Below are 25,557 nucleotides of genomic sequence, written 5' to 3'. Positions count from 1 at the left end.
GTAGGAATGCACTGTACAGTATACAAGGGGGACCGCACGCCGAAAAAGTTTGAGAACCACTGGTCTAGGCGTAGTCATATTTTCGTTATCACACGATGACTGACATTATATGACTGGTTTTAGTACTTCCACATTCTAATGCTGATACCGAGAGGGTATTTTCGATGGTCGGTTTGAACAAAACCTCAACACGAAACAGTTTGTCTCTGGACGGGACATTGTCCTCAATCATGACCCTAAAAATGTCTGGGCTTGAGCCGAACTGTTTTAAATGGGAGCAACATTACAAATGATAAAGGAGTCCAAAAAGGCAACAAACACTTACAATAAACTTTACCAGTCATAATATCTCTCTCTCTCTCTCTCTCTCTCTCTCTCTCTCTATCTATCTCTCTATTGCTCTCTCACACACACATACACACACACACACACAAAAAAAAAAATTAATAAATGGAAATTTAATAAATACTTTGTATTTGGGGGGGGCACGGTGGCTTAGTGGTTAGCACATTCGCCTCACACCTCCAGGGTCGGGGTTCGATTCCCGCCTCCACCTTGTGTGAGTGGAGTTTGCATGTTCTCCCCGTGCCTCGGGGGTTTCCTCTGGGTACTCCGGTTTCCTCCCCTGGTCCAAAGACATGCATGGCAGGTTGATTGGCATCTCTGGAAAATTGTCTGTAGTGTGTGATTGCGTGTGCGATTGCATGAGTGAGTGTGTGTGTGTGTGTGTGTGATTGCGTGAATGTGTGTGTGTGTGTGTGCCCTGCGATGGGTTGGCACTCCGTCCAGGGTGTATCCTGACTTGATGCCCAATGACGCCTGAGATAGGCACAGGCTCCCCGTGACCCGAGGTAGTTCGGATAAGCGGTAGAAGATGAATGAACTTTGTATTTGGTTAAATTGGTTAAAATTTGGTTAAATTACCAAACACAACAACACCCCCATTGTTGTGTTTGGGTGGGGGGTTGGAGATGTCACCCTTGCCTGTCTTCAAAACTTGAGAGCCCTGCGGTTGTTATTGGCAAGAACACATGTGAAACATGATTCAGCTCCACACTGCACTCCTTCAGGCTCTGAGAGGTTTATAAACACCTCCACGCTGTTTGTACTACTTCTGAGCCTGGCTTTAACACAGTCACTTCTTTCAGGATGGGTCGGTCTTATATCTTGTAATCCTTTCATTCCTTCGACTCCTTGTTTTTAATTATGTGGCTGTTTGTTTTCAGTTCCTTAGTTCCCTCGTCTTGTCTCCTAGTGACCATGTTCCATTGTGTCCTTTCCTCAACTCTTCACTTCTCATTGTTTCCAGTTTCCTCACTCTTTGTGTTTTTTATTTTCTGTTTTATTTACAGCATTTGTTTGTCTCTTCGCTTCCGGTTTTAAGTTAACTATCTCTCCTATTGTAATTCCTTCGTATTCTTGTCTTCTTTTTATGGATTCCTCACTATCCTGCTTTCTACTTCTTCACTTCTCAGAGATTTCATTTTCTCATTGTTTCCATTAAACTTAGTCGGTTGGACTGTTTTTCTTTTTCCTTTGGGTATTTGTTGATAACTGGCAAATTAGAAGTTATTCCTAGGTCCCACGATCTCTTAGTCTACTACTTTTTAGTAACACTAATTTATATTGTTTGCCTTTCTCATTAAGTTCAAGCTCAAGTTCACTTTATTTATATAGCACATTTAAAACAGCCATAGGACTGACCAAAGTGCTGTACAATAAAAGAGTGTTAGTAAAAATACACAGAAAAAGATACTAAGACAAGAGATAATGAAAGCAAAATAGAATTAAACAATATAATAATACAAACTAAAACACTAAAGCAAGCAATAATAAGAACAATTAAAGGACAATAAGAAGAATTAAAATTAAAGGGAAAACTATAGATATGCCAAGGAAAACAGATACGTTTTTAAAAGGGACTTAAAAATGGACAGAGAGGGTGATAATCTTAACTCTATGTTAAGGTTCATGTCTATGTTAAGGAGGTTCTGGTTGCCTGATCTTAGGCTTCTGGAAGGAGAGTAAGGATGTAATAACTCCTTATGATTATGAAAGGATTTAAAAACAAATAAAAGTATTTTAAAACGAATTCTGTATTCAATAGGCAACCCGTGAAGAGTCCTCAGAAGAGGGGTAATGTGCGCTTGTACGCTTTTTTAAAAGAAATCTGGCAGCAGCATTTTGAACTAATTGTAAACGGTTAATTTGAGTTTTGGCGACACCACAGTATAGAGAGTTACAATAGTCTAGACGAGAGGTGATTAGAGCATGTACTGCCGTCTCTAAAGTTTTGTCAGTTAAAAAGTGCTTAATTATTGATAAAATGCATAGCTGATAAAAACTCGATCCAATGGCAGCGGAAACTTGTTTATCAAGTTTTAAGGACTCGTCTAAGAGGACACCCAGATTTGGTACCTGCGGAGACCTAAAGACAGATAAACATCCTAAGTCAGGGTTGGTGGCCTTTGTACTTTCTGTGGGGCCGAACACAATCACCTCGGTTTTATCTTCATTTAAAAACAGAAAGTATTGGGCTAGCTAAGCTTTAACTTCATCTAAACACAAGAAAAGGGATGGATGAGGGGTCATTTTTCTTAAAAGATAAATAGATTTGGGTATCGTCCGCGTAAAAGTGAAACGACACTCCGTATTTCCTCAGAATGGAGCCCAGTGGTAACAGGAAAAGTGCCAGAATTGATCCTTGAGGAAGACCATAAGACAGCGGGGCAGTGGAGGAGGAATTCTCATGCCACTAGTTTCCTTAGTGTCCTTGTTTCTAATTCACTAATCCTAGTTTTCCACTTTCCAATATCTGCTTAATGTCTCAAAACTAACCTAAACTAATCAGATCTAACCAGAAGTCAATCAATACTAAATCAAAACTAACCCATATTAACCAAAGCTAATCAGACTAACCAAAACTAGCCCTAAAACTAATCAAAACCAAAACCTAAGCTAACCAAAATTACCACAAACTATTCAAAACAAACCCAAATTAACTAGACAAACCATAACTAACCTAAACTAACCAAAACTAACCACAATTAATCATACCAAACCTAGTCTAACTCATACTAACCACAAAACTAAACCAAACTCACCCAAAGGAATCAGAACGAACTCAAAATAATCCAAACCAACCAGAACCTAACCAAAATGAACTAATATAAAATAAAACTAATTGAGATCTAACCCAAATTAACCAAAATAAACAAAAAATAACTAAAACCAACTCATACTGATCAGAGCTTAACAAATCTAACTCAAACTAACTAAAACTAGTCAGAACTAACCCAAATTAACAAATAACTAATCCAAACTATCCCAAACTAATTTGAACCAATCCTAAACATTCTAATGTAACCATTACTTTGAAATTGGCCCAAACTAGTCAGAACTAAAACAAACTAAATGAAACTAACCCAAAATGAACCAAAACTTGTCAGAATCAGAACTAACCCACCATATCCATGTCTTTGGTCTCTTCTCTTATAGACTCACACACTCTAGACACACTATAGACTTATTATAGACGTACAATAGACACAATATAGACTCACTGTAGACACACTATAGACTTATTATAGATGTACAATAGACACAATATAGACTCACTGTAGACACACTATAGACTTATTATAGATGTACAATAGACACAATATAGACTCACTGTAGACACACTATAGACTTATTATAGATGTACAATAGACACAATATAGACTCACTCTAGACACCCTATAGACTTATTATAGATGTACAATAGACACAATATAGACTCACTCTAGACACCCTATAGACTTATTATAGATGTACAATAGACACAATATAGACTCACTCTAGACACACTATAGACGCATTATGGATTTACTGTAGACTCACTGTAGACTGGTTGTTACTGGGTGTTACTGGTTGTTTGAAACATTAGTCAAATGGCCTCTTTTTTAAAACGTAGTCAGTTCTTGGCTGCATGTAACAATGCAAATCAGCCCACTCTCTGTGGAGCGTTGTAATGAACCCTAGCGGCTCCTGAGACTATATACTGAGAGTATTAGCAAACATCAGAGGTAATCTGGCTCTGGTTATAAACTAGCATATCAAGGCTCTAAATAGCTTTATGACTTTAATAATACACTAACTTGAGTCCAGCTGATACAATACTGTATAAACACACTGTAATACCACACTGACTGCATGTTGCACTGTTCATGATGTGTGAAGTAAGACCACTATGCTATGGCTCTTATGAAACCCTTGAACTCACACACGCTGATAAAGCGATAAGATGTTCTGTGATTTCTGTGACTGAATATCGACCCGAAATACCAACATGTACTAACGACAAAAAATTAACACTGCAGTAAGTAGTGAACAATGCAGTTGGTAATGAACACTGTGGTAAGTACTGAACACTGCAGTAAGTAGTGAACACTGCAGTAAGTAATGAACACTGCAGTAATTAGTGAACACTGCAGTAATTAGTGAACACTGCAGTAATTAGTGAATGCTGCAGTAGGTAATGAACGCTGCAGTTGGTAATGAACACTGCGGTAATTAATGAACACGGTGTTGCGTCCTGTCTGGATCGAAAAATATAATAATAACGATATAAATTTCCGAATAGTCTGTTTCGCTCCTGAGGCTGGATTGCTGTTGATGTGGATTATTTTTTACACGTCCTCTATATATCTCACGCCCTCTTTAGACATTCCATCATCATTGTAAAATGCACCACTGTTTACTTTTCTCGCAGCAATCTAAACAGCAATAGTCTTATATTTGCTCATAATGTTGTTTTTGACTCTGAAACAGGCAGATAAACCAGAACTACTAGATCAGCTGGGAAAAAAACCAACAGCAGGGTTCAGAAACTCCGGCGGATTGTTTAGAGTGATAAATATCCAATATGCAAATTCTGAGTCTTTATATGTAATATGTAAGGAATGCAAATCAGTATCACAGTGTCAGAGTCTCAGTGGCACAGTATCAGTGTCTCAGATTCAGTGTGTCAGTGTCACAGTATAAGATTCACTGTCAGTGTTAGGCCGCGTTCACACTGCAAGTCTTAATGCTCAATTCGGATATTTTGCTCAGATCTGATTTTTTTTGTTTGGCTGTTCACATTACCTTTTAAAATGTGGCCTATATCAGATACCAGTGTGAACTGTTTGAGGTTTCGAACTGACCCGCATGCGCAAACGAACAATAACAATGACGTCACACGCAGCACGCCGTTGCGCTAAAGTTGGCGAGGTTATGGAGGAAGTAAGCATTTTCGCTTTTCTTTCTAAATGTTTGTGTAATGGCAGCACAGAGACGCAGTGTTTTGAAAATTTTCAGATGTCGAGGGCAACTTTTTATTATTTGATCCATTTTGTAGGCGTAGTCACGTTTGTGTGCGAACTCGCCGGCGCATAATTGTGATGAATGTCGATGTAGATTGACGTAAAAGTCGCATCAAATCCGCCTCGGTTGTTCACACTGCGGCCACGTTGGAAGAAAATCAGATTTGGGTCTGATTCAGGACCACATATGGAAGTGGTCTGAATCTGATTTGAAAAAATCAGATCTGGGCTAGATTTGAGTGTTCACACTACTCCTGAAGAAGTCTGACCTGGTCACATGACCCCAAAAAAAAATCAGATTTGGGCCACTTTTACTTGCAGTGTGAACGTGGCCTTAGTGTCTCAGATTCAGTGTCTCAGTATCTCACTGTTAGTGTCTCAGTGTGAGTGTCGTAGTGTCTTACATTCACAGTGGCAATGTCACAGTGTCTCAGTGTCAGTGTCGTAGTGTCTTAGTGATTCACAGTGGCAATGTCACAGTGTCTCGGTGTCGTAGTGTCTTAGTGATTCACAGTGGCAATGTCACAGTGTCTCACTGTTAGTGTCTCAGTGTCAGTCTTAAGTGTCTCAGATTCAGTGTCAATGTGCCAGTGTCTAAGTGTTAGTGTCTCAGTGTCACTTATTCAGTCAGTGTCAAAGAGTCTCAGATTCAGTGTCTCAGTGTCTCAGTGTCTTAGATTCACAGCGGCAATGTCACAGTGTCTCAGTATCTCACTGTTAGTGTCTCAGTGTGAGTGTCGTAGTGTCTTACATTCACAGTGGCAATGTCACAGTGTCTCAGTGATTCACAGTGGCAATGTCACAGTGTCTCAGTATCTCACTGTTAGTGTCTCAGTGTCAGTCTTAGTGTCTCAGATTCACAGTGTCAATGTGCCAGTGTCTAAGTGTTAGTGTCTCAGTGTCACTTATTCAGTCAGTGTCAAAGAGTCTCAGATTCAGTCTCAGTGTCAGTGTCTTAGTGTCTTAGATTCACAGCGGCAATGTCAGTGTCTCAGTGTCAGTCTTAGTGTCTCAGATTCACAGTGTCAATGTGCCAGTGTCTAAGTGTTAGTGTCTCAGTGTCACTAATTCAGTCGGTGTCAAAGTGTCTCAGATTCAGTGTCTCACTGTTAGTGTCTCTGTGTCAGTGTCTTAGTGTCTCAGATTCAGTGTCAATGTCAGTGTGCCAGTGTCTCAGTGTCTAAGTGTTAGCGTCTCAGCCTCACTGATTCACAGTCTGTGTCAAAGTGTCTCAGATTCAGTGTCAGTGTCTCAGTGTAACGTTCAGGTATCAGGAACGTGATCAGGAGCAGAGGGAATATCAGGAAAAAAAGATCAGCTCAGACATGAGAAATGCTTTGCATAATTTTATTCCTAGTCTCTACAGTCTCTTTTTTTTATTTATGCTTTTTTCTTTATTTCTTTTTTTTGGTCTTCCAGCAACTCCGTAAAATACAAATAAAATCATAGGCACGTACATTTAAAAGCACATCCTGCTGTATTAGTGTTCAGGACGATGACGTGTAAACATGGATTAGGTATTAATACAGCAAGTACACGTTCGAAACAACAACAGAAAACAAAATTCCTTCTGTAAATATGACCATGTTAAAGAAAAACGAATAAAACAACAGAATTACAATAGAGTATCATAGAACGTAACAGAACAGAACACGATGCTACAGTTTTACATCCTGGTGAACCGTGTGTCGTGTCTGTGGCTACGGTTTGTTCATGCATATAACACACCCTTCAGGAGAGCGAGCAACAACCAGCACACCCTCCTGATGCTCCCTCTCTCTCTCTCTCTGCTCGTCATGTTAGCACCCTGAAATCACTTAGGTTAGTCCGGGATCTGGGTTAATTATTCCTGAAACGCTTTTAATTAGTTCCGGCTCGTGTGCCGAGGGTCGTCCCGCTCCGGCGTGAAGGTTCTCACAGATGGCCGGTTCTGCCACGACGAGATCCACCAAGACACCGATTTATCTACCAGAAACCAGAATCACAAGAAAGTTTTTATTGTTCTGTCTCACATTCTCTTGGGTGTGTTATAGATAAACAACAGCAGGAGTGTGAGTTAACAGGGGATCATATCACATCTCTCACAGTCTCGCTCTCACTTGCGCGCACTCTCACAGACACGCGCGCACTCTCACAGACACGCGCGCACTCTCACAGACACGCGCGCACTCTCACAGACACGCGCGCACTCTCACAGACACGCGCGCACTCTCACAGACACGCGCGCACTCTCACAGACACGCGCGCACTCTCACAGACACGCGCGCACTCTCACAGACACGCGCGCACTCTCACAGACACGCGCGCACTCTCACAGACACGCGCGCACTCTCACAGACACGCGCGCACTCTCACACAGACACGCGCGCACTCTCACACAGACACGCGCGCACTCTCACACAGACACGCGCGCACTCTCACAGACACGCGCGCACTCTCACACAGACACGCGCGCACTCTCACACAGACACGCGCGCACTCTCACACAGACACGCGCGCACTCTCACACAGACACGCGCGCACTCTCACACAGACACGCGCGCACTCTCACAGACACGCGCGCACTCTCACACAGACACGCGCGCACTCTCACACAGACACGCGCGCACTCTCACACAGACACGCGCGCACTCTCACACAGACACGCGCGCACTCTCACACAGACACGCGCGCACTCTCACACAGACACGCGCGCACTCTCACACAGACACGCGCGCACTCTCACACAGACACACTCTCTCACACAGACACACTCTCTCACACAGACACACTCTCTCACACAGACACACTCTCTCACACACAGACACTATGAATATGAATAATCCCTTGTGTTATCTTCTGTTTCTGGCCACTGAGTGAATTTATGATCAACACGTTGTTCCTTTCTGCATCGACACTTTTTACGTTGTGAAAACGTCCAGCTAACCAGTGGGTTCTGGTTATCACTTTCAGCAGCTATCAGATCACCTTCGTTAGCTTTGTCATGTGTTTTTTTTTCTTCACTTTTCACTTTTCTTCCTCTGATGCTGGAGGCTTCTCCCAAAATTGTGACATAATCAAACATCGGATTCCGGATACGCCAATAAGCGTCTTGCGGTTACTATAGAAACGAGAACGTGCAGAGTCAAACACCTGGGATATTTGCAGCTGCGTTGGCGTCTGAGCTTCTGTTACAGAAAGTTCTTCGCCTTAAACTCTTCCCTGACCAATCAGAAAGCAGAAGTCAGCAGCATGTTGGCAGGAATCCCTCCACAGACCAACAACAATGTACTTCTGTATTAAACATTGTTACAATTTGTTGGCTGGTTTGCTAGCTGTTTTGTGCAGTAGCTAGCTAGCTATTTTACATTCTCTGGAAATTTACATTTCTCTGCAGCTGTCTGTCAAGAAGCCATCACCATTTTGCTAACACTGAAAAACAAAACTGCATTAACCGGCATATGATTAAAAGTGTTGAAGGAACATAAATAAAAACCGAACAACAGACAATTAAAGGCTACATTTGGGAAATTGTATAGGCTGCAGCAATGCATTCTGGGTAAGAGCTCCACTGACCTGATCCTCATCTAATATTTATCTAAACAGAGAAACAAAGCTAAATAAGATAAACAAAGTGACTTGGGGGAAGTGCACAGGCTTCGTGTCTCTTTAAAAATGCTTGTGTTGCCAGATTGGGTGATTTTGCATATGGCTGATTGCCACACCAGTTTGGCAACATTAGTCATGCCAGACATGTTTTTCATTACGTAAGAATTTTTTTTAGGTAACAAAAAAACTAATAATCAGGCCAAACGTTTTGTTTACTCCAAACGAGACAGAACGGTCGAGACGTAGTCCGTATTTACGCTAAAGCCGTATGTATGCTAAAGTGAGACTTTCATTACATGTAGTTACAGTTTTACGACATCTTAAGATGATAAAATCTAAGCCGGATTTTATAAAGGTTCTCTGGATCAGATTGTACGACGAAAAAAAAGACCTGCAATTATTACGAGCCCAACGTTAGCATGTTTTCGTTGCCGTTTCCTTTACGCCGCTTTTGTATCTGTAGTCGTCATGTGGATTTTTGCATAATCCTCCGCAACATTTCGGTAGCTATTAAACAAGCGTGGAAACAGCTGAGATCTGAATCATTTGTCTCATGCTAGAAGAAGGTGGCTTTTGTCACAACACCACCAAAAGAAATTGCGTGTGACAGAAAACCAGGTCAAAGCCAACGCAGCTACATGTAGATAAGGTGCAAAATAAAAGACACATTTCAACACGTGTTAAAAAGACGAAGAGGACGGAAAGGTTTCTCTAGAAAAAAAGGCTTCGGATTGGATCTGGGTCTGTGGATACTTTTCCAGATGATGTAAACATTTCCAGAGGATGAGGAAAAATGTCATGGGGGACAAAATAATGAGAGTAAATAAAACAAATGAGGAATCATGTGGGTTAAATTCATACTTTTGCTGTTGTGGGCTTTATGACATGTAAATTAATTCGACTGTTGGATCTCAAACTTAAAGCAGAAGTTCAGCCGAAGACCAGGTGACCACGAAAATCACGTGACCACGAAGATCACATGACCACAAAGATCACATGACCACAAAGATCACATGACCACAAAGATCACATGACCACAAAGATCACATGACCACAAAGATCACATGACCACAATGTTCAGTTTTGCTCCAAACCTCATGGGTTCGGTGCCTGAGTCTAAATGTTGCTAACAAATAAGAACACCTTAAAGCTACCGGTTACCACGGTAACGTCTGCAATTTTTATTTGTAGTCATTTCTTGGCCAGATGAGGCTTGTGAAGATTTCTGCAGATCAGCTCGCTAACTAACACTAGCTGTCATGTGGATGTAGTTGCAACTTAATGCACTTCATGGTATAGGACAAACAAACAAACACACACACACACACACACACACACACACGAGAGACATGATCCGTTTCTGATTATAGACATTAGACAATACATTGATTTTCTTAGTATTTTTTTTTAAGATAGTAAACAGAAGATTCAAGAAGATAATAATCGCTAGCTTTTTTTTAATTGTTTATAGACATTTCCGTCGCACACTTGCTGTTCAACCTGCTAACAGACATTAGGTTTCGTCCACGTTATTGCTTTCAGTCAAAATTAAAATGATTTCGTATATAAACGGTACTTAGGCTGGGGGGGGGGGACTGCGTAAACATTTACATCATCAAGATCTGTGAAGCTTCATAGCTTTAGAAAAAGAAAAAAAAAAAATTTAATTTGTTAACCTGCAGGTCAGTTTGAGCAAAAAGGACCGTAGTGAAATAAAACGTCTGCCTTCGTTAAAAATGCCTGACTGGATGTCTGTAAAAATATCGTTTTAGTGACGTCTCATTATCTTCATCTCTCATCTCCGCTCACGCCTGTCATCAGGAACCCTGAGAACCATGAGAGTGAACTTCTGAGCTCTTTCCATCAGGACTGTTTCTACGTATCATCACTTAGGTGAAGACCATCAGCTTAGTGACTGTTGCTGTGACACACACAGCCTGAGCCCCAGGGACATGACACTGCACTATGCGAACACACACACGGTTAAACCCACTGCCGTGGAACAGACGGTGCAGGTTGGAGATGGAGGCGGAGTTTAGTGATTTGGGTGGATTTACGGGGTCTGAATGCTCACTGGAGGAAACTCGGTCTCGTCATCCAGGCACACGGGACCGGCGGCGAACTCGTGCTCTGGAATCACCTCGCCCTTCATCACTCCTCCATCCTCGGAATAGCCTGAGAGGAGACATGCGTGTACACACACGTCACACACACATTATATACACTCATACACACATTATACACACACACTATATACAGACATTATACACACACATTATACACACTATACACACACACATTACTCACTATACACACACACTGAACCCCTTTGCTGGTGAGTAACCTAAGAAGAGAGGCATTGCCACATCTCCTCATCACACCAGCTTGTGTATCGCTGGAACAGGACAAAGACTCACCAGCCGTATCTGTGTTACTGTATATACGTCACTTGACTGGCACTGTTTATAACACAGGTTAAGTGGGGAATAAAACACTTCAGCCGTGCTGTTAGAGGACAATAAACACCACCACACTGGTGTGATGAACCTGAGTTCCTCTGACCACAACAACGACGATTATTAAATATATACAAGTCCAGAATTAAACAGTGCAGTAAAACTTAGGAGAAATGTGCAAGTTTCTTGGGCAGTGTTTAAACTGTAATGAATTGAATGTGTGTGTGTGTGTGTGTGTGTGTGTGTGTGTGCGCAGTTTTGGTGTGTGAGTGTGTGTATGCAGTGTGTGAGTCTATGCAGTTTGAGTGTGTTGGTATGCAGTGTACATGTTTCTGTGTGTGTGTGTGTGTGTTGGTATGCAGTTTGAGTGTGTTTAGTGTGTGTGTATTCAGTGTGCCTGTGTGTGTGTTGTATGCAGTGTGTGTATTCAGTGTGCCTATGTATGTGTGTGTGTGTGTGTGTGTTGGTATGCAGTTTGATTGTGTGTGTGTATGCAGTGTGCTTATGTGTGTGTGTGTGTTGGTATGCAGTGTGTTGGTATGCAGTGTGCTGGTATGCAGTGTGTGTGCGTGTGTGTATTCAGTGTGTGTGTGCAGTGTGTGTGTTTGTATGCAGTGTGTGCGTGCGTGCAGTTTGAGTGTGTTCAAAGTGTATGTACGCAGTGTGTGTGTATGCTGAGTGTGAGTAAGCAGTGCGTATGCTAAGTGTGTGTATGCAGTGTGTACCGGTTAGTGTGGCAGAAGCAGGTCCGCAGGTGCCAATGGCTGCTGTGGCAGCGTAAGAAGGAGCCACTGTTCCCTCAGACACCTCGGCTTTGTCTTCCGATCCTAACAGCCTGAAAGGTCAAAGGTCAATCGGATATGCTGTAGCGATTCATTTGTGATACAAAAAAAAACAACAGCACACGACTCAACAAAAACAAGTCGACAAAGTTAGAAAACAAGTTAGACGATCTACATTATAAACAATTAGGAAGCTGCTGAAGAAGAAGAAGAAAAAAAAAAACAGTGCTGTGATCTTAACCCTGATTGGATCAATTCCAAATGGAATCTGATCACTGGCTCATCTGATATCACTGACCTCGGCAAACTGCTGTGGGATAAAAGGAATAAAAAGCTTTTCATGCTGTTACGCTAATCTAATGATCTGCACTTCACATCAGCTCACATCACACCACACCTGCCCTGATTCTTATCCTGCACGCAGCGAGGCACGGAACATTCCCTTCATTACGCAACACTAGGAACAAAGATGAACCCGGTGTTATTTAGTTCATGTTTTCGCACAAAACCCCCCCCCGGGATGAGAAATAAATGTTGGGAGAAACTGAACTGAGCAGAGAGTAAAGGTGAGATTCTGGGATGTTGGACAGACAGCCGGTGCTGTAGGACGGGTCACGACACCGCAGGACACCTGCTGCTTTGCCTCTTACTCGTGTAAACTCATTATACTGCTTTTAAGTCATGTCAGAAAGATCGTATTGATCAGATGGACGTGCAAGAACGCCGAGTCAATGTCGTAATTATGACTCGAGGTTTTCTTCAAACTGGGGGACGTGTAAGTAAGAAATCATAGCGGAATCACGACTGCAGCTTCTGTTGTTGACAGTAAATCAGTTATGTGTTTGGTTTAGGCTGAAAAGTACTGAAATACAAGCGAACTACCTTAGAAATTAGGACTGGAAATTGTAATAAAGTTTACATTGACTTCATAAATCGATTAAAAAAGCCAAACGAATTGTTTGTTCGTCATTTTCATGAAAACAGAAGTTAAACCTCCAGCTTGTTCCGACTGAAGTGACTTCGGTATAAACTCATAAACCCCAGGTGAAGCTGAACGCACAAACAGAGCATTGTCCTTAAAGTTGGGGTCTCCGTTGTTTGAGAAATGCGTCGGAAACCGAGTCGGGCCGCAAAACAAAACAAAAACCAAACTAACGTGTAGCCAATGAGCAGAAAGGGGCGTGTCTTGTCAATATGGGCGGAGAGAGTGTTCAGTGCGTGTGTGTGACATTAGCAGAAAGCGATTTTAACATTGACACGGAGGATAAAAACAAAGAAAGGCTTACGCTAAGGCAAGAAGTAGGACCCGTGTTAATTAGGGATGTACCGATCCGATATTTTGGATCCGTATCGGTGCCGATCCAAGCATTTTGAGTGGATCGGGTACCGGTGGTGCATGACCGATCCAAATCGCACTTTTCAGAGCGACGCCAGTCGAATCCATTCCGCTTGAGGAACGCCCTAATAAATTAAACTCCATTCCGCGTTTTACCTACAGCATTTATCACGCTCCTGCTTCCTGAAATCCATGGGCGTCCGAACCATTATATGTGTGTGGGACAGGACACGCCCACTTTTTATTTACTTCCGACGCCCACGCCCGTGGTGGTTGAATAATGTCAATTAACTAACTATTGCTTGAACTTATAAGAAAAATACACTTATATATTAAATTACATTAATGAAAATAAATATAATAAATTCTATAGGAGGGGGGCACGGTGGCTTAGTCGTTAGCACGTTCGCCTCACACCTCCAGGGTTGGGGGTTCGATTCCCGCCTCCACCTTGTGTGTGTGGAGTTTGCATGTTCTCCCCGTGCCTCGGGGGTTTCCTCCGGGTACTCCGGTTTCCTCCCCCGGTCCAAAGACATGCATGGTAGGTTGATTGGCATCTCTGGAAAATTGTCCGTAGTGTGTGAGTGTGTGAGTGAATGAGAGTGTGTGTGTGTGCCCTGCCCTCCAGGGTGTATACTGCCTTGATGCCCGAAGACGCCTGAGATAGGCACAGGCTCCCCGTGACCCGAGGTAGTTCGGATAAGCGGTAGAAAATGAGTGAATGAAAAAATGAAAATGAATGAAATGAAATGAAATGAAATGAAAATGAAAATGAAAATGAATGAAATTCTATAGGAAATATGTTGCACAACCGCCTGCAACAGACAGGCAAGTTTAGCAGGCAGCCTTTCCATTTACCTCAGCGCGTTAAACATGTCAAAGGGAATTTTTGTATTTCTTTGCCAGAAACAAATAAATCTTAATAACTAAATGAGTTGTATACATTCTTTAGTTTTAAAGGTAGAAAAGAACACAGGTATCGGATCGGATCGGAATGGGCCGATACTGGCAAACTCTGGTATCGGAATCGGATCGGAAGAGAAAAAGAGGTATCGGTACATCCCTAGGGTTAATATAGGATCAGCTTTCCAGCGCTGGTGCGAACTGAACGTCTTCAGCGTGAAACGGAGCTAAACCTCTTACGGTACAACACACAGTACTACAAAAACACATTTGTATCACCATAGTATTACTCATTGAGTTCATTTATTGATAAAAATCTTCCCTCGGTCATCTGCCTCAACAGGTTCCGCCATAATAGTTGTCTGGGTTATACTTGTCTGGTGTATGTGTGGGGCGGAGCTATCAAAACAGGGGTGGGACCCATTTGGGTTAGGGGTGTGTTTGTTTTGCCGATTTCAAACGTCAACATTGGCTTTCCAACAACGGAGACCCCACCTTTAATCTAGCAGGTGAATTAACGTGTGACTCGATACATTAAAGTGTGACTCGACAGCACACTTTAGTGGTGAAAGAAGGAAATACAGTGCGTCGACTCTCTCTGCTGTTCGGTGTAAAAACAATTAAAGAACTTGATTTTACTTCATCAGTCGGTGTTTAAGTTTGTAATTATGCACTTTGTGGAATGCAAAAATTATGGGATGCAAAATTAAATACACTAAAACAGGAATTTTGCTATAATATATAAATCTTTAAATTTCTGAGTTTTCACTTGACTCACTTGACTTCCACAAGCATCCATACAGATGTTGCTATATTTTTAAAATGTGCAACGGTTTTTAATCCTATTTTGATTTACCGCACTTTACCTGTCCTTTTTTTATGGTTTGTGTGTTTTTTTGTGTACACAGAAATTCTCTCTGAAAGTAAATCCATCTGCTAATGTTTAAGCCCTCGACGATTCGCGCGGCCGAGCGGAGCGACAGTTAAGGAATCATTACAGCGCTTGTTCTTGTTCGTTCTCACCTGTGTGTGTGTACCAGCATGCACTCGCCCCCGTCCTGAGGGTCGATGTTATAAATAAAGAGCTGCCCTTCAGACGAGGCTACGAGAAGCCGCGGAAGCTTCTGGATTCTGAAAGTTACAGAGCAAACAGAACGACATATATACAATATATATATATGACATAATAATAACATGGGAGTGTGTGTGTGTGTGTGTGTTAGTGTATAAACACTCACGTTGTTAAAGTGCAGGTGTGTTTGTGGCCTTGTGTGTTAAGGCGGACCGTGGCGAACGCTCGATCCTGACTCATCATTCCTGAAACCTGCGCTGGCAGGTAGCTGCTCGCTGCAGAAAACATCTTCCCCACATACGCTGACCACGAGGGGTTCTCCTCCTCCCCACTACACACACACACACACACACACACACACACACACACACACACACACACACACACACACACACAGATGAGGTGAGTAAGCATACAGTCTAACTGACAAACCAAAAAAGATCCGATTTCTACCATACACTTCTTTCTGCTTATCACAACAAAGAGAGAGAGACGAGAGAGAGTCTGTTGAAGTAATGACTGTTTATAGCTGCTATAACTTCAGTAAATAATAAAGGTACTAACTTGTTTCATGGAGCATTTATGTCTCTGTTTAATTAATCACTGTATATAATCACTCTGGGCATCAGGCTGCATCGTAGCACAACTGTCCTTATTGGTTTGCTGGTCACAGCCTGGATTCATGTGTTTTATTCCTTATTATTTAATCTAATGAAATTTCTCATCTCTCACCTGTTAACGCCACAAGTACTTGTGTTTAAGCCCTGGCTTGCTTTCTTAAATCTATATGCAAAAAGAGTGTGTACACCTGTAGGTATATGTTTGTGTGTCACTACCCCATACCTGTGTGTGTGTGTTCACTACCCCATACCTGTGTGTGTGTTTGTGTGTGTGTTCACTACCCCATACCTGTGTGTGTGTGTGTTCACTACCCCATACCTGTGTGTGTGTGTTCGCTACCTCATACCTGTGTGTGTGTGTTCACTACCCCATACCTGAGTATGTGTTTGTGTGTGTGTTCACTACCCCATACCTGTGTGTGTGTGTTCGCTACCTCATACCTGTGTGTGTGTGTGTTCACTACCCCATACCTGTGTGTGTGTGTTCACTACCCCATACCTGTGTGTGTGTGTTCGCTACCTCATACCTGTGTGTGTGTGTTCACTACCCCATACCTGTGTGTGTGTGTTCGCTACCTCATACCTGTGTGTGTGTGTTCACTACCCCATACCTGAGTATGTGTTTGTGTGTGTGTGTTCACTACCCCATACCTGTGTGTGTGTGTTCACTACCCCATACCTGTGTGTGTGTTCGCTACCCCATACCTGTGTGTGTGTGTTCGCTACCCATACCTGTGTGTGTGTTCGCTACCCCATACCTGAGTGTGTGTTTGTGTGTGTGTGTTCACTACCCCATACCTGTGTGTGTGTGTTCACTACCCCATACCTGTGTGTGTGTGTTCGCTACCTCATACCTGTGTGTGTGTGTTCACTACCCCATACCTGAGTATGTGTTTGTGTGTGTGTTCACTACCCCATACCTGTGTGTGTGTGTTCGCTACCTCATACCTGTGTGTGTGTGTTCACTACCCCATACCTGAGTATGTGTTTGTGTGTGTGTGTTCACTACCCCATACCTGTGTGTGTGTGTTCACTACCCCATACCTGTGTGTGTGTTCGCTACCCCATACCTGTGTGTGTGTGTTCGCTACCCATACCTGTGTGTGTGTTCGCTACCCCATACCTGAGTGTGTGTTTGTGTGTGTGTGTTCACTACCCCATACCTGTGTGTGTGTGTTCACTACCCCATACCTGTGTGTTCACTACCCCATACCTGAGTGTGTGTGTGTGTTCACTAACCCATACCTGTGTGTGTGTTCACTACCCCATACCTGTGTGTGCGTGTATACTCTCCATACGTGTTTCTCAAAATGAGTTTGTGCATTTTTGTGTCTGTACAAGTGTGAGTTTTCTCCCTGCATGTGTGTGTGTGTGTGTGTGTGTGTGTGTGTGTGTGTGTGTGTGTGTGTGTGTGTGTGTGTGTACTACCCATACCCATGTCCATGCTGTTCTAGTTTGAAGATGTGGACCGTCTCAGTATTGCTCGAAGCACACAGGAACTGAGCATCAGGACTGAAGGACAGAGAGCTGATGTTCACGTATCTGCGCACACACACACACACACACACACACACACACACACACACTTTAAGCAAGGGGCAAGTCAATACTACAAAGATTAAAAAATAAAATTTGAACCATAAACTAACTAAAAAAAACCTTATCTCGACCTTTTCATTCCTCTGCGGAACTCAAACAGTCTCTGTCCTTCCGGAATGGAGAACACTCGAATCACTGTGCCCTAGAAGAACACGGGACACATCGGTCTCAGGTTTTGTGTGTGTGTCTGTGTGTGTGTGTGTGCCTGTGTGTATGTGTATGTGTGTGTTTACCCTCTCTGAAGCGCTGGCCAGTTTGGTGCCTGAGGCATTGAAGGTGATGGCGGCTAACTGACTGTCGTGAGCTGAAATCTCGGTCACTGTGTTCTGTGTGTGGAAAAACAAAGATAAGAAAAAACACACACACACACACACACACCTTGTGTGTCTTCGTTCAAACAGAGCAGCCATCTCTTATAAAGGTATTGTGAATAGTTATGTGTATCAAAAAGCTATTAAAGCATTAGAGAAGCGTTTTTAATCGTTCATGGTTAAAAGTCAGACAGAATGCTCCAGCATTGTATAACTATTTATAACCCAAACCTGTAGCTACAACATAAATCTCCCATCACACAGAGAATAAAAGAGTGTTAGGGATGTAAACACATGTAGTCATGAATGCTTAGCATTGACTGCCATCGTTCTGTACGGAATATATCTGGGTCATCACCCAGTCTTCTGCTCTAAAGACTATACAGTCATCATGAGCTTTTAGCTACGTTTGTGGTGCGTTTACCAGATTGTTGGCGTCATAAATAGTGATTTCTCCGATGGTGGCGCTGCCAGGATATGCCAGGTAAGATTTGGAATGGTTGATAGAGAGAGCACAGAGACCTGTAGAGAATCCCACACAGGGTTTAACTCATGGCTCTAACTTTACAACCAGATGTCACGTTTGTACAAACACATTTAAAGCTAGAGGTACCAGAACGTGCATTTATACATTTTCTATAAAAACTGTAAATTGCTAGCTAGTTAAATGCTCAGCTGTTTTCCAGTTGCTTAGCAACAACGCCCTCATAAATACAGCTTTTTTACACTGTTTAAAAACTGCTTCTTGTGAGAACTTCATACACGTGTATTTATATGTGTAACTACCTGAGGGATTAGATGGTGTGTTCAGGAGAGTCTTCAGAAGCTTCATGTCCTTTATGTTGTGGATGTAAATGGACTCTTCCAGACAAACCACCAGCCTCTGTGGAATAAGACGCACACGCACATGAGCACACTAGCGCACAAACGCACACACACACGCACGTACACACACACGCGTACGCGCACACACACGTACGCGCACACATGCATGCACACTCGCACACAAGTATGCACATGCGCTCGCACACGCGCGCTCGCACACGCGCGCTCGCACACGCGCGCTCGCACACGCGCGCTCGCACACGCGCGCTCTCACACACACGCTCACACACACGCTCACACACACGCTCACACACACGCTCACACACACGCTCACACACACGCTCACACACACGCTCACACACACGCTCACACACACGCTCACACACACGCTCACACACACGCTCACACACACGCTCACACACACGCTCACACGCACGCTCACACGCACTCTTTAATCCATCATAGCCATAAAACATCAGAAACCGTAAAGGAAAATTGTTCACCAGGGTTCACTGTTAATCTTTTTTACTTGCAAAATTTTATTACTGTTTCACCTTTAACACTCCAATTTGCACAAGACTTTTAAAATTTACATTTATTACTTTTTATTACTTTTTTTTTTAGCATTTATTGCATACCTTATTGCCTATTTTTGTGGCTACTGCTGGAATCTGTGAGATGTTTATAGATCATAGATAATATGATCTATCTATCTATCTGTCTATCTGTCTATCTATCTGTCTATCAGTCTGTCTATCAGTCTGTCTATCAGTCTGTCTATCAGTCTGTCTATCTAACTTGTGAGAAAAAAAAAACTGTTAGATCTGATGGTGGATCCAATGCAAGCTGAATTAGCAGCTGAAGCTACGTGTAATTACAGGGTAATTCTAGTCTTACTGAGTCTTTTCTCAGCAATTTTTCCCACACATCTGAGGAATATGTTGATATTCGAAACAACCTGATGTCATTTCTCTTGACTCTGCACCTTCCCGCTCGCTATAATTCCGATTCTGATAAACAACTTATAAAACTGTAAAGCTGTAAGCTAGCTAGTTAAATGTTCAGTATATTCTATATATATAAAATCGTCCCTTACACTTGCTACAGTACATATCGTCCTTTACCAGCTTGCTACGTAAGCCTCTTGCTCTAGTGAGTTGGTGATCAGAGGATATAGTTTATTAACACGCCGCATCGACTCGCACCGCTAACGAATAAACAAAAACCAGCATTCTGACACAACTGTATTGTGCCGATGAGGTAATATCTTGGCCTTGCCTGTCGGTTGAGGCGCACGGAGAGCACGGAGTTGGAGTAGCTGTAGTTGCAGATCTCCGTTCCTTTCTTGAAGTGGTAGACGTTCATGCGCCGCGGCATCGAGTGACTCACCACCACCACCAGGCTGCTGGAGAACAAACGCTCCACAATGTAGACGTCCGGATTCTCGGCTGAAACGAAACACACAACACCTCGGCGTCATCGTGCACACGGTATTTACGGAGGGGTTCAGAGGACTAGTTTCGGTTCAGTAACAGTTGTGTAATGCGTAGTTCCATGTATTATATACCACAGCCATGTGGATGGAGTTCTGAGTTCTGATTGGTCAGAAGGTGTTGATTCGTTTTCTATAACAGCAACTCTGACAGGAATTTAGCTGTTTATAGCAATGCTCTCCTTCTAATATGTCATTGTTTCTCGTTCTAGTAACAACTTTTGTGGAAAAAGCCTCCAGAATCAGTATTTTGTAAGAAAAACAAACAAAAAAAAAAAACGACCTAGTGTGGTTATTTCTCAACATTAAATGTAATTATAAACCGATAAAAATAAATTTGTGGCGTATATAAGAAAGAAAGTAGAGAATCTCCGATCAGCATTTTTGAGGCCGATCACCGATCACCAAGACCATGATCTGCCGATCACAGAATGGCAGGGGAATGGGAATCTTTTATCTATAATCTAGCAGCGTTTGCACCATTTTTAGAAATGAAATTAACTCTAAATTAACTGTATTGAGAAAAAAATGAGATTTTAGAAAATGAGAACTTGAAAATGAGAGCTACTGTAGGCCATCTTTCCCAAATAAGGCATTCATTCATTCATTCATCTTCTACCGCTTATCCGAACTACCTCGGGTCACGGGGAGCCTGTGCCTATCTCAGGCGTCATCGGGCATCAAGGCAAGATACATCCCCCATCGCAGGGCACACACACACTCATTCACTCACGCAATCACACACGCAATCACACACTACGAACAATTTTCCAGAGATGCCAATCAACCTACCATGCATGTCTTTGGACCGGGGGAGGAAACCGGAGTACCCGGAGGAAACCCCCGAGGCATGGGGAGAACATGCAAACTCCACACACACAAGGTGGAGGCGGGAATCGAACCCCTAACCCTGGAGGTGTGAGGTGAACGTGCTAACCACTAAGCCACCGTGCCCCCCCCCCAAATAAGGCAGAGTAACTTAAAATTATTCCAAACAAAGAGGGGTCAGGCAGACCAACACACATCAGATCAGCTTAATGGGATGTAGCCTCGTAATACACTGATTACATTTTATAATTGGCAGCAAAATGTAAAACTCGTTACACCAAAACTGGTTACTGCCACAAAGGACAAAACTATGGCAAGTGTTTCTGTTATTATTATGAACGTCTGATGTAGTTGAGGATTCAACTAATAAAATAATGAAAGCTACTGTAAGCCAATGCCATCCTTTCTAAAATAACAAGGCAGAGAAACAAGGAGGCCAAGCAGATAGTTACCAACCAGATGAACTTGGGATGGTATGAGGTTACACAGGTCCAGGCTACTTGTAAAATGTAAATAAAATGTAAATAAAATGTTTAATATATTAAAATTAAACAATTGGCCACAAAATGTTTCAAACCAAAACATGCTGGGCCTCGGCCTACTAACACGGAGTACAAAATCCTTCAGGTCTCAATCATAAAAGGCGTCACTCACACTCGCATCACTGCTAGTTTAAATGCATCACTCACGGTCGGCTGGTTGAGGGGATGGGGATGTTGTTGGCTTCGGCTGGTTTAGTTTCTCATATTCAGTTGTATGTCGTGTTCTAAGATGCCTAATCATGTTAGTGGTATTAAAATGCCGTTGCTTGCTTCCACATCGAGGGATTTCATCACGACATACATTGCAAACGGCTAACTTTAGGTCTTTATCGGACACTTCGAAAAACTTCCAGACGAGAGAACTCCTGTTGCTACTGGCAAGCTCCGCTCTGCTGTTGTTTACCTGTGCGCCGTGCATGCACGTGTGAAAAAGTCGCGCGAGTAATTTACGTCACGTGATCGGCGCTTTTGGGGATCAAGCTATTTTTAGCCAATATCGGCCGACCGAGATCGGTGGCCGATCAATCGGAGCATCGCTAAAAGAAAGGCTTCAGAAAATAAATGTTATAAGAAAATCATCGCCTCACCTTGGGCTGCATCACACCACCACATAGTTGATTATTTTCCTTTAACAACATGCTCTGTTCACTAAGGATTATATAACTGTAATAATCAAATATTTTCCAGCATTACAGTATCATGTCCCGAGACAGACTGACTGAGCGATTAACCGAACCTAAAGGAGACATTTCTTGTTCTTACCGCTTTCGTGAATGCACTCCAGTTTATCCACGGCGGTGACCGAGAACAGTCTGTAACCTTCCTTAGTTCCCACAGCCAGCGAGCTACAAAAACAAAAAGAGAATACAAAGCTGTTTTGTGTACCATGTACAACCATTCCTGATGACATTTAAAAAGCTGTGACATGGATATGGTCGTATTTTCCTCGAATGAAATTGAATAAACTCACTGATTCACATCGGGAACATTCTAGAGAAATTATTAACAATACATCGATATTACTGTCACCTACAGCTTACTGTCACCTACAGCTTACTGTCACTTACAGCTTACTGTAACCTACAGCTTACTGTCACCTACAGCTTACTGTCACCTACAGCTTACTGTCACTTACAGCTTACTGTAACCTACAGCTTACTGTAACCTACAGCTTACTATAACCTACAGCTTACTGTCACTTACAGCTTACTGTAACCTACAGCTTACTGTAACCTACAGCTAGGAGGGATATGGAAACCCATTGAAATCCGATGTACTTGTAATTCCTGTTGGGGTTGTGAGTCATAAGGCTTCGTTAAAGCAGCTCATCTCGTGTTATAGGAGCGCTTTCGCGCTTCAGGGTATGAATTTTGGCTTCACTGTTTACTAATTAAGCTAATCATCCTCCTTAATAATCATTAACACCAGAAGACGAGTTCAAGAAGGCTACGCATTCCCTCTAGCTATTTTACTTGTCCTCAAACAACCTCAAAGTTTATCATGAGTTTATGTTCTGTTCCGCTGAGACGGACAGCTGGTACGAACGACGCGGACGTTCTCGTTAACTTCAGCCAATGTATCACTACATATCCAACGTGGAGCAGTACAGAGATAACGATACATGATAAACACACACTGTCTAGTGACCTATGGACTGGCTGGTGTGTAAATACAGACAGAAAGTGTACTGATTAATAAACCAATAGTGAAACAGGCTCTTTGTGGGATATTTATATATGATAGACAGATAGATAGATAGATAGATAGATAGATAGATAGATAGATAGATAGATAGATAGATAGATAGATAGATAGATAGATACGTTGACAGATAGATAGATAGATAGATAGATAGATAGATAGATAGATAGATAGATAGATAGATAGATAGATAGATAGATAGACAAGCAGAAAGACAGATAGAAAGACAGGCAGGCAGGCAGGCAGGCAGATAGATAGATAGATAGATAGATAGATAGATAGATAGATAGATAGATAGATAGATAGATAGATAGATAGAAATAAAGAAAGACAGGCAGGCAGGCAGATAGATAGACAGAAAGAAAGACAGGCAGATAGATAGACAGAAAGAAAGACAGGCAGATAGATAGATAGATAGATAGATAGATAGATAGATAGATAGATAGATAGATAGACAGATAGACAGAGATAGATAGATAGATAGATAGATAGATAGATAGATAGATAGATAGATAGATAGATAGATAGATAGATAGAAATAAAGACAGGCAGATAGATAGATAGATAGATAGATAGATAGATAGATAGATAGACAGACAGACAGATAGACAGACAGATAGACAGACAGAAAGACAGGCAGAAAGATAGACAGAAAGATAGACAGACAGACAGAAATAAAGAAAGCCAGGCAGACAGACAGAAAGACAGATAGATAGATAGACAGATAAATAGACGAGAAATCTGACAGGATTATACAATAAAAAAATATGGACGTAGAAAGACGGGTATTCGATCATACAGAAAGACTTGTAAATAAATATCTTGACAGAGAGACAGATCAGGTAAACACAGAGGGCATGAAGACTTCCATTCACACTGACATGTTAGTAATCAGAACAACATTCTGTCTGTTTATGGTACTTGTGTAATAGTACGGTACTGTATGGTATTTATTTATCAACACTAAAGACGTAACTGAGGAAATAAAATCATTTTAATGACAAATTGTTTAAATCCCTAAATATTAAAGTGGTTTGTTTGTCGTATTCCGTTGTCCGTTGTTGATGTTTAAACAAATCTCCAGAACTTTCTTTCAGTGCTAATGCCACAGATATGTCTTGTTGCTTACATCTCCACGCCTACAGGGAAAAAATCTGACTGACTTCCTGAAGTCGAGTCTATTCAGAGACTGAAAACTCTTTCTGGACCGACGTTACCTTGAGTGCCATCAGCATGTTCTCACCTGCCTAAAAATGATTAACTGTTAAAGTATGTTTAGTTCTGATTTTATTTCACGTGTAATGAAATCTGGCACTGAAATCCCTGCAGGCCATCACAGTGAGCTGCTGTAACGAACACGTTCAGATGTTGATCAGAGACACACATCTGTTTCACAGCCTCTTCTTCATTCCTGTCCACATAGCTGTTCGTGTCTGTTCCTGTCTTCGGACGTCTTCCGACTAAATGCCTTAACGACAAAATCCTGTTTGTTGTGGATGAGCTACATGCTCGGCATTCCTTTTATTACAAACACGAGTTACACCAGTAACGGTACAGATGTCTAAAGATGTCCCTTATAATCTTAATTCCTGAATAAGATCCGCTTGTAGCTGCATCGCTTTGGAGTGACTCGTTAGCAGGTTGTGGTCAAAAGACGTCAAACGGATCAATGGCAGACAGACAGAAAGACAGACAGATAGATAGATAGATAGATAGATAGATAGATAGATAGATAGATAGATAGATAGATAGATAGATAGATGGATAGACAGAAAGACAGACAGACAGACAAGCAGATAGATAGAAAGACAGGCAGATAGATAGATAGATAGATAGATAGATAGATAGACAGAGACAGACAAGCAGATAGATAGAAAGACAGGCAGACAGGCAGATAGATAGAAAGACAGGCAGATAGATAGATAGATAGATAGATGGATAGACAGAAAGACAGACAGACAGACAAGCAGATAGATAGAAAGACAGGCAGATAGATAGATAGATAGATAGATAGATAGATAGATAGATAGATAGATAGATAGATAGACAGAAAGACAGACAGACAAGCAGATAGATAGAAAGACAGGCAGACAGGCAGATAGATAGATAGATAGATAGATAGATAGATAGATAGATAGATAGATAGATAGATAGATA

The 25,557-nt window shown here is 42.0% G+C and overlaps 1 protein-coding gene across 5 annotated transcripts in view; it reads right to left on the bottom strand.

Annotated features, from left to right (window-relative positions):
• Nucleotides 1-6,678: 6,678 nt before the first annotated feature.
• wipi1 (WD repeat domain, phosphoinositide interacting 1) overlaps nucleotides 6,679-25,557 on the bottom strand; it is a 25,636-nt gene continuing 6,757 nt past the window's right edge. For 2 of the 5 annotated variants that reach the window (XM_060893141.1, XM_060893140.1), the window contains 12 exons: nucleotides 22,462-22,544; nucleotides 20,116-20,285; nucleotides 18,799-18,895; nucleotides 18,437-18,534; nucleotides 17,935-18,027; nucleotides 17,773-17,843; nucleotides 17,537-17,644; nucleotides 15,649-15,813; nucleotides 15,434-15,541; nucleotides 12,115-12,224; nucleotides 11,008-11,108; nucleotides 6,679-7,310 (listed from right to left, as the gene is read on the bottom strand). In XM_060893141.1, coding sequence (XP_060749124.1) covers nucleotides 7,260-7,310; nucleotides 11,008-11,108; nucleotides 12,115-12,224; nucleotides 15,434-15,541; nucleotides 15,649-15,813; nucleotides 17,537-17,644; nucleotides 17,773-17,843; nucleotides 17,935-18,027; nucleotides 18,437-18,534; nucleotides 18,799-18,895; nucleotides 20,116-20,285; nucleotides 22,462-22,544 — 1,255 coding nt within the window. In that variant the 3' untranslated portion in view covers nucleotides 6,679-7,259. Of the gene's footprint in view, nucleotides 7,311-10,990; nucleotides 11,109-12,114; nucleotides 12,225-15,433; nucleotides 15,542-15,648; nucleotides 15,814-17,536; nucleotides 17,645-17,772; nucleotides 17,844-17,934; nucleotides 18,028-18,436; nucleotides 18,535-18,798; nucleotides 18,896-20,115; nucleotides 20,286-22,461; nucleotides 22,545-25,557 lie in introns of all 5 variants that reach the window. The other 3 variants (XM_060893144.1, XM_060893143.1, XM_060893142.1) reach the window with 3 other exon arrangements.

The sequence above is a fragment of the Tachysurus vachellii genome, chromosome 18 (assembly GCF_030014155.1).
Source record: "Tachysurus vachellii isolate PV-2020 chromosome 18, HZAU_Pvac_v1, whole genome shotgun sequence".
NCBI classification, from domain to species: Eukaryota; Metazoa; Chordata; class Actinopteri; order Siluriformes; family Bagridae; genus Tachysurus; species Tachysurus vachellii.
The sequence above is the reverse complement of the archived record's forward strand: the minus strand, read 5'-3'. Positions and strand labels throughout refer to the sequence as shown.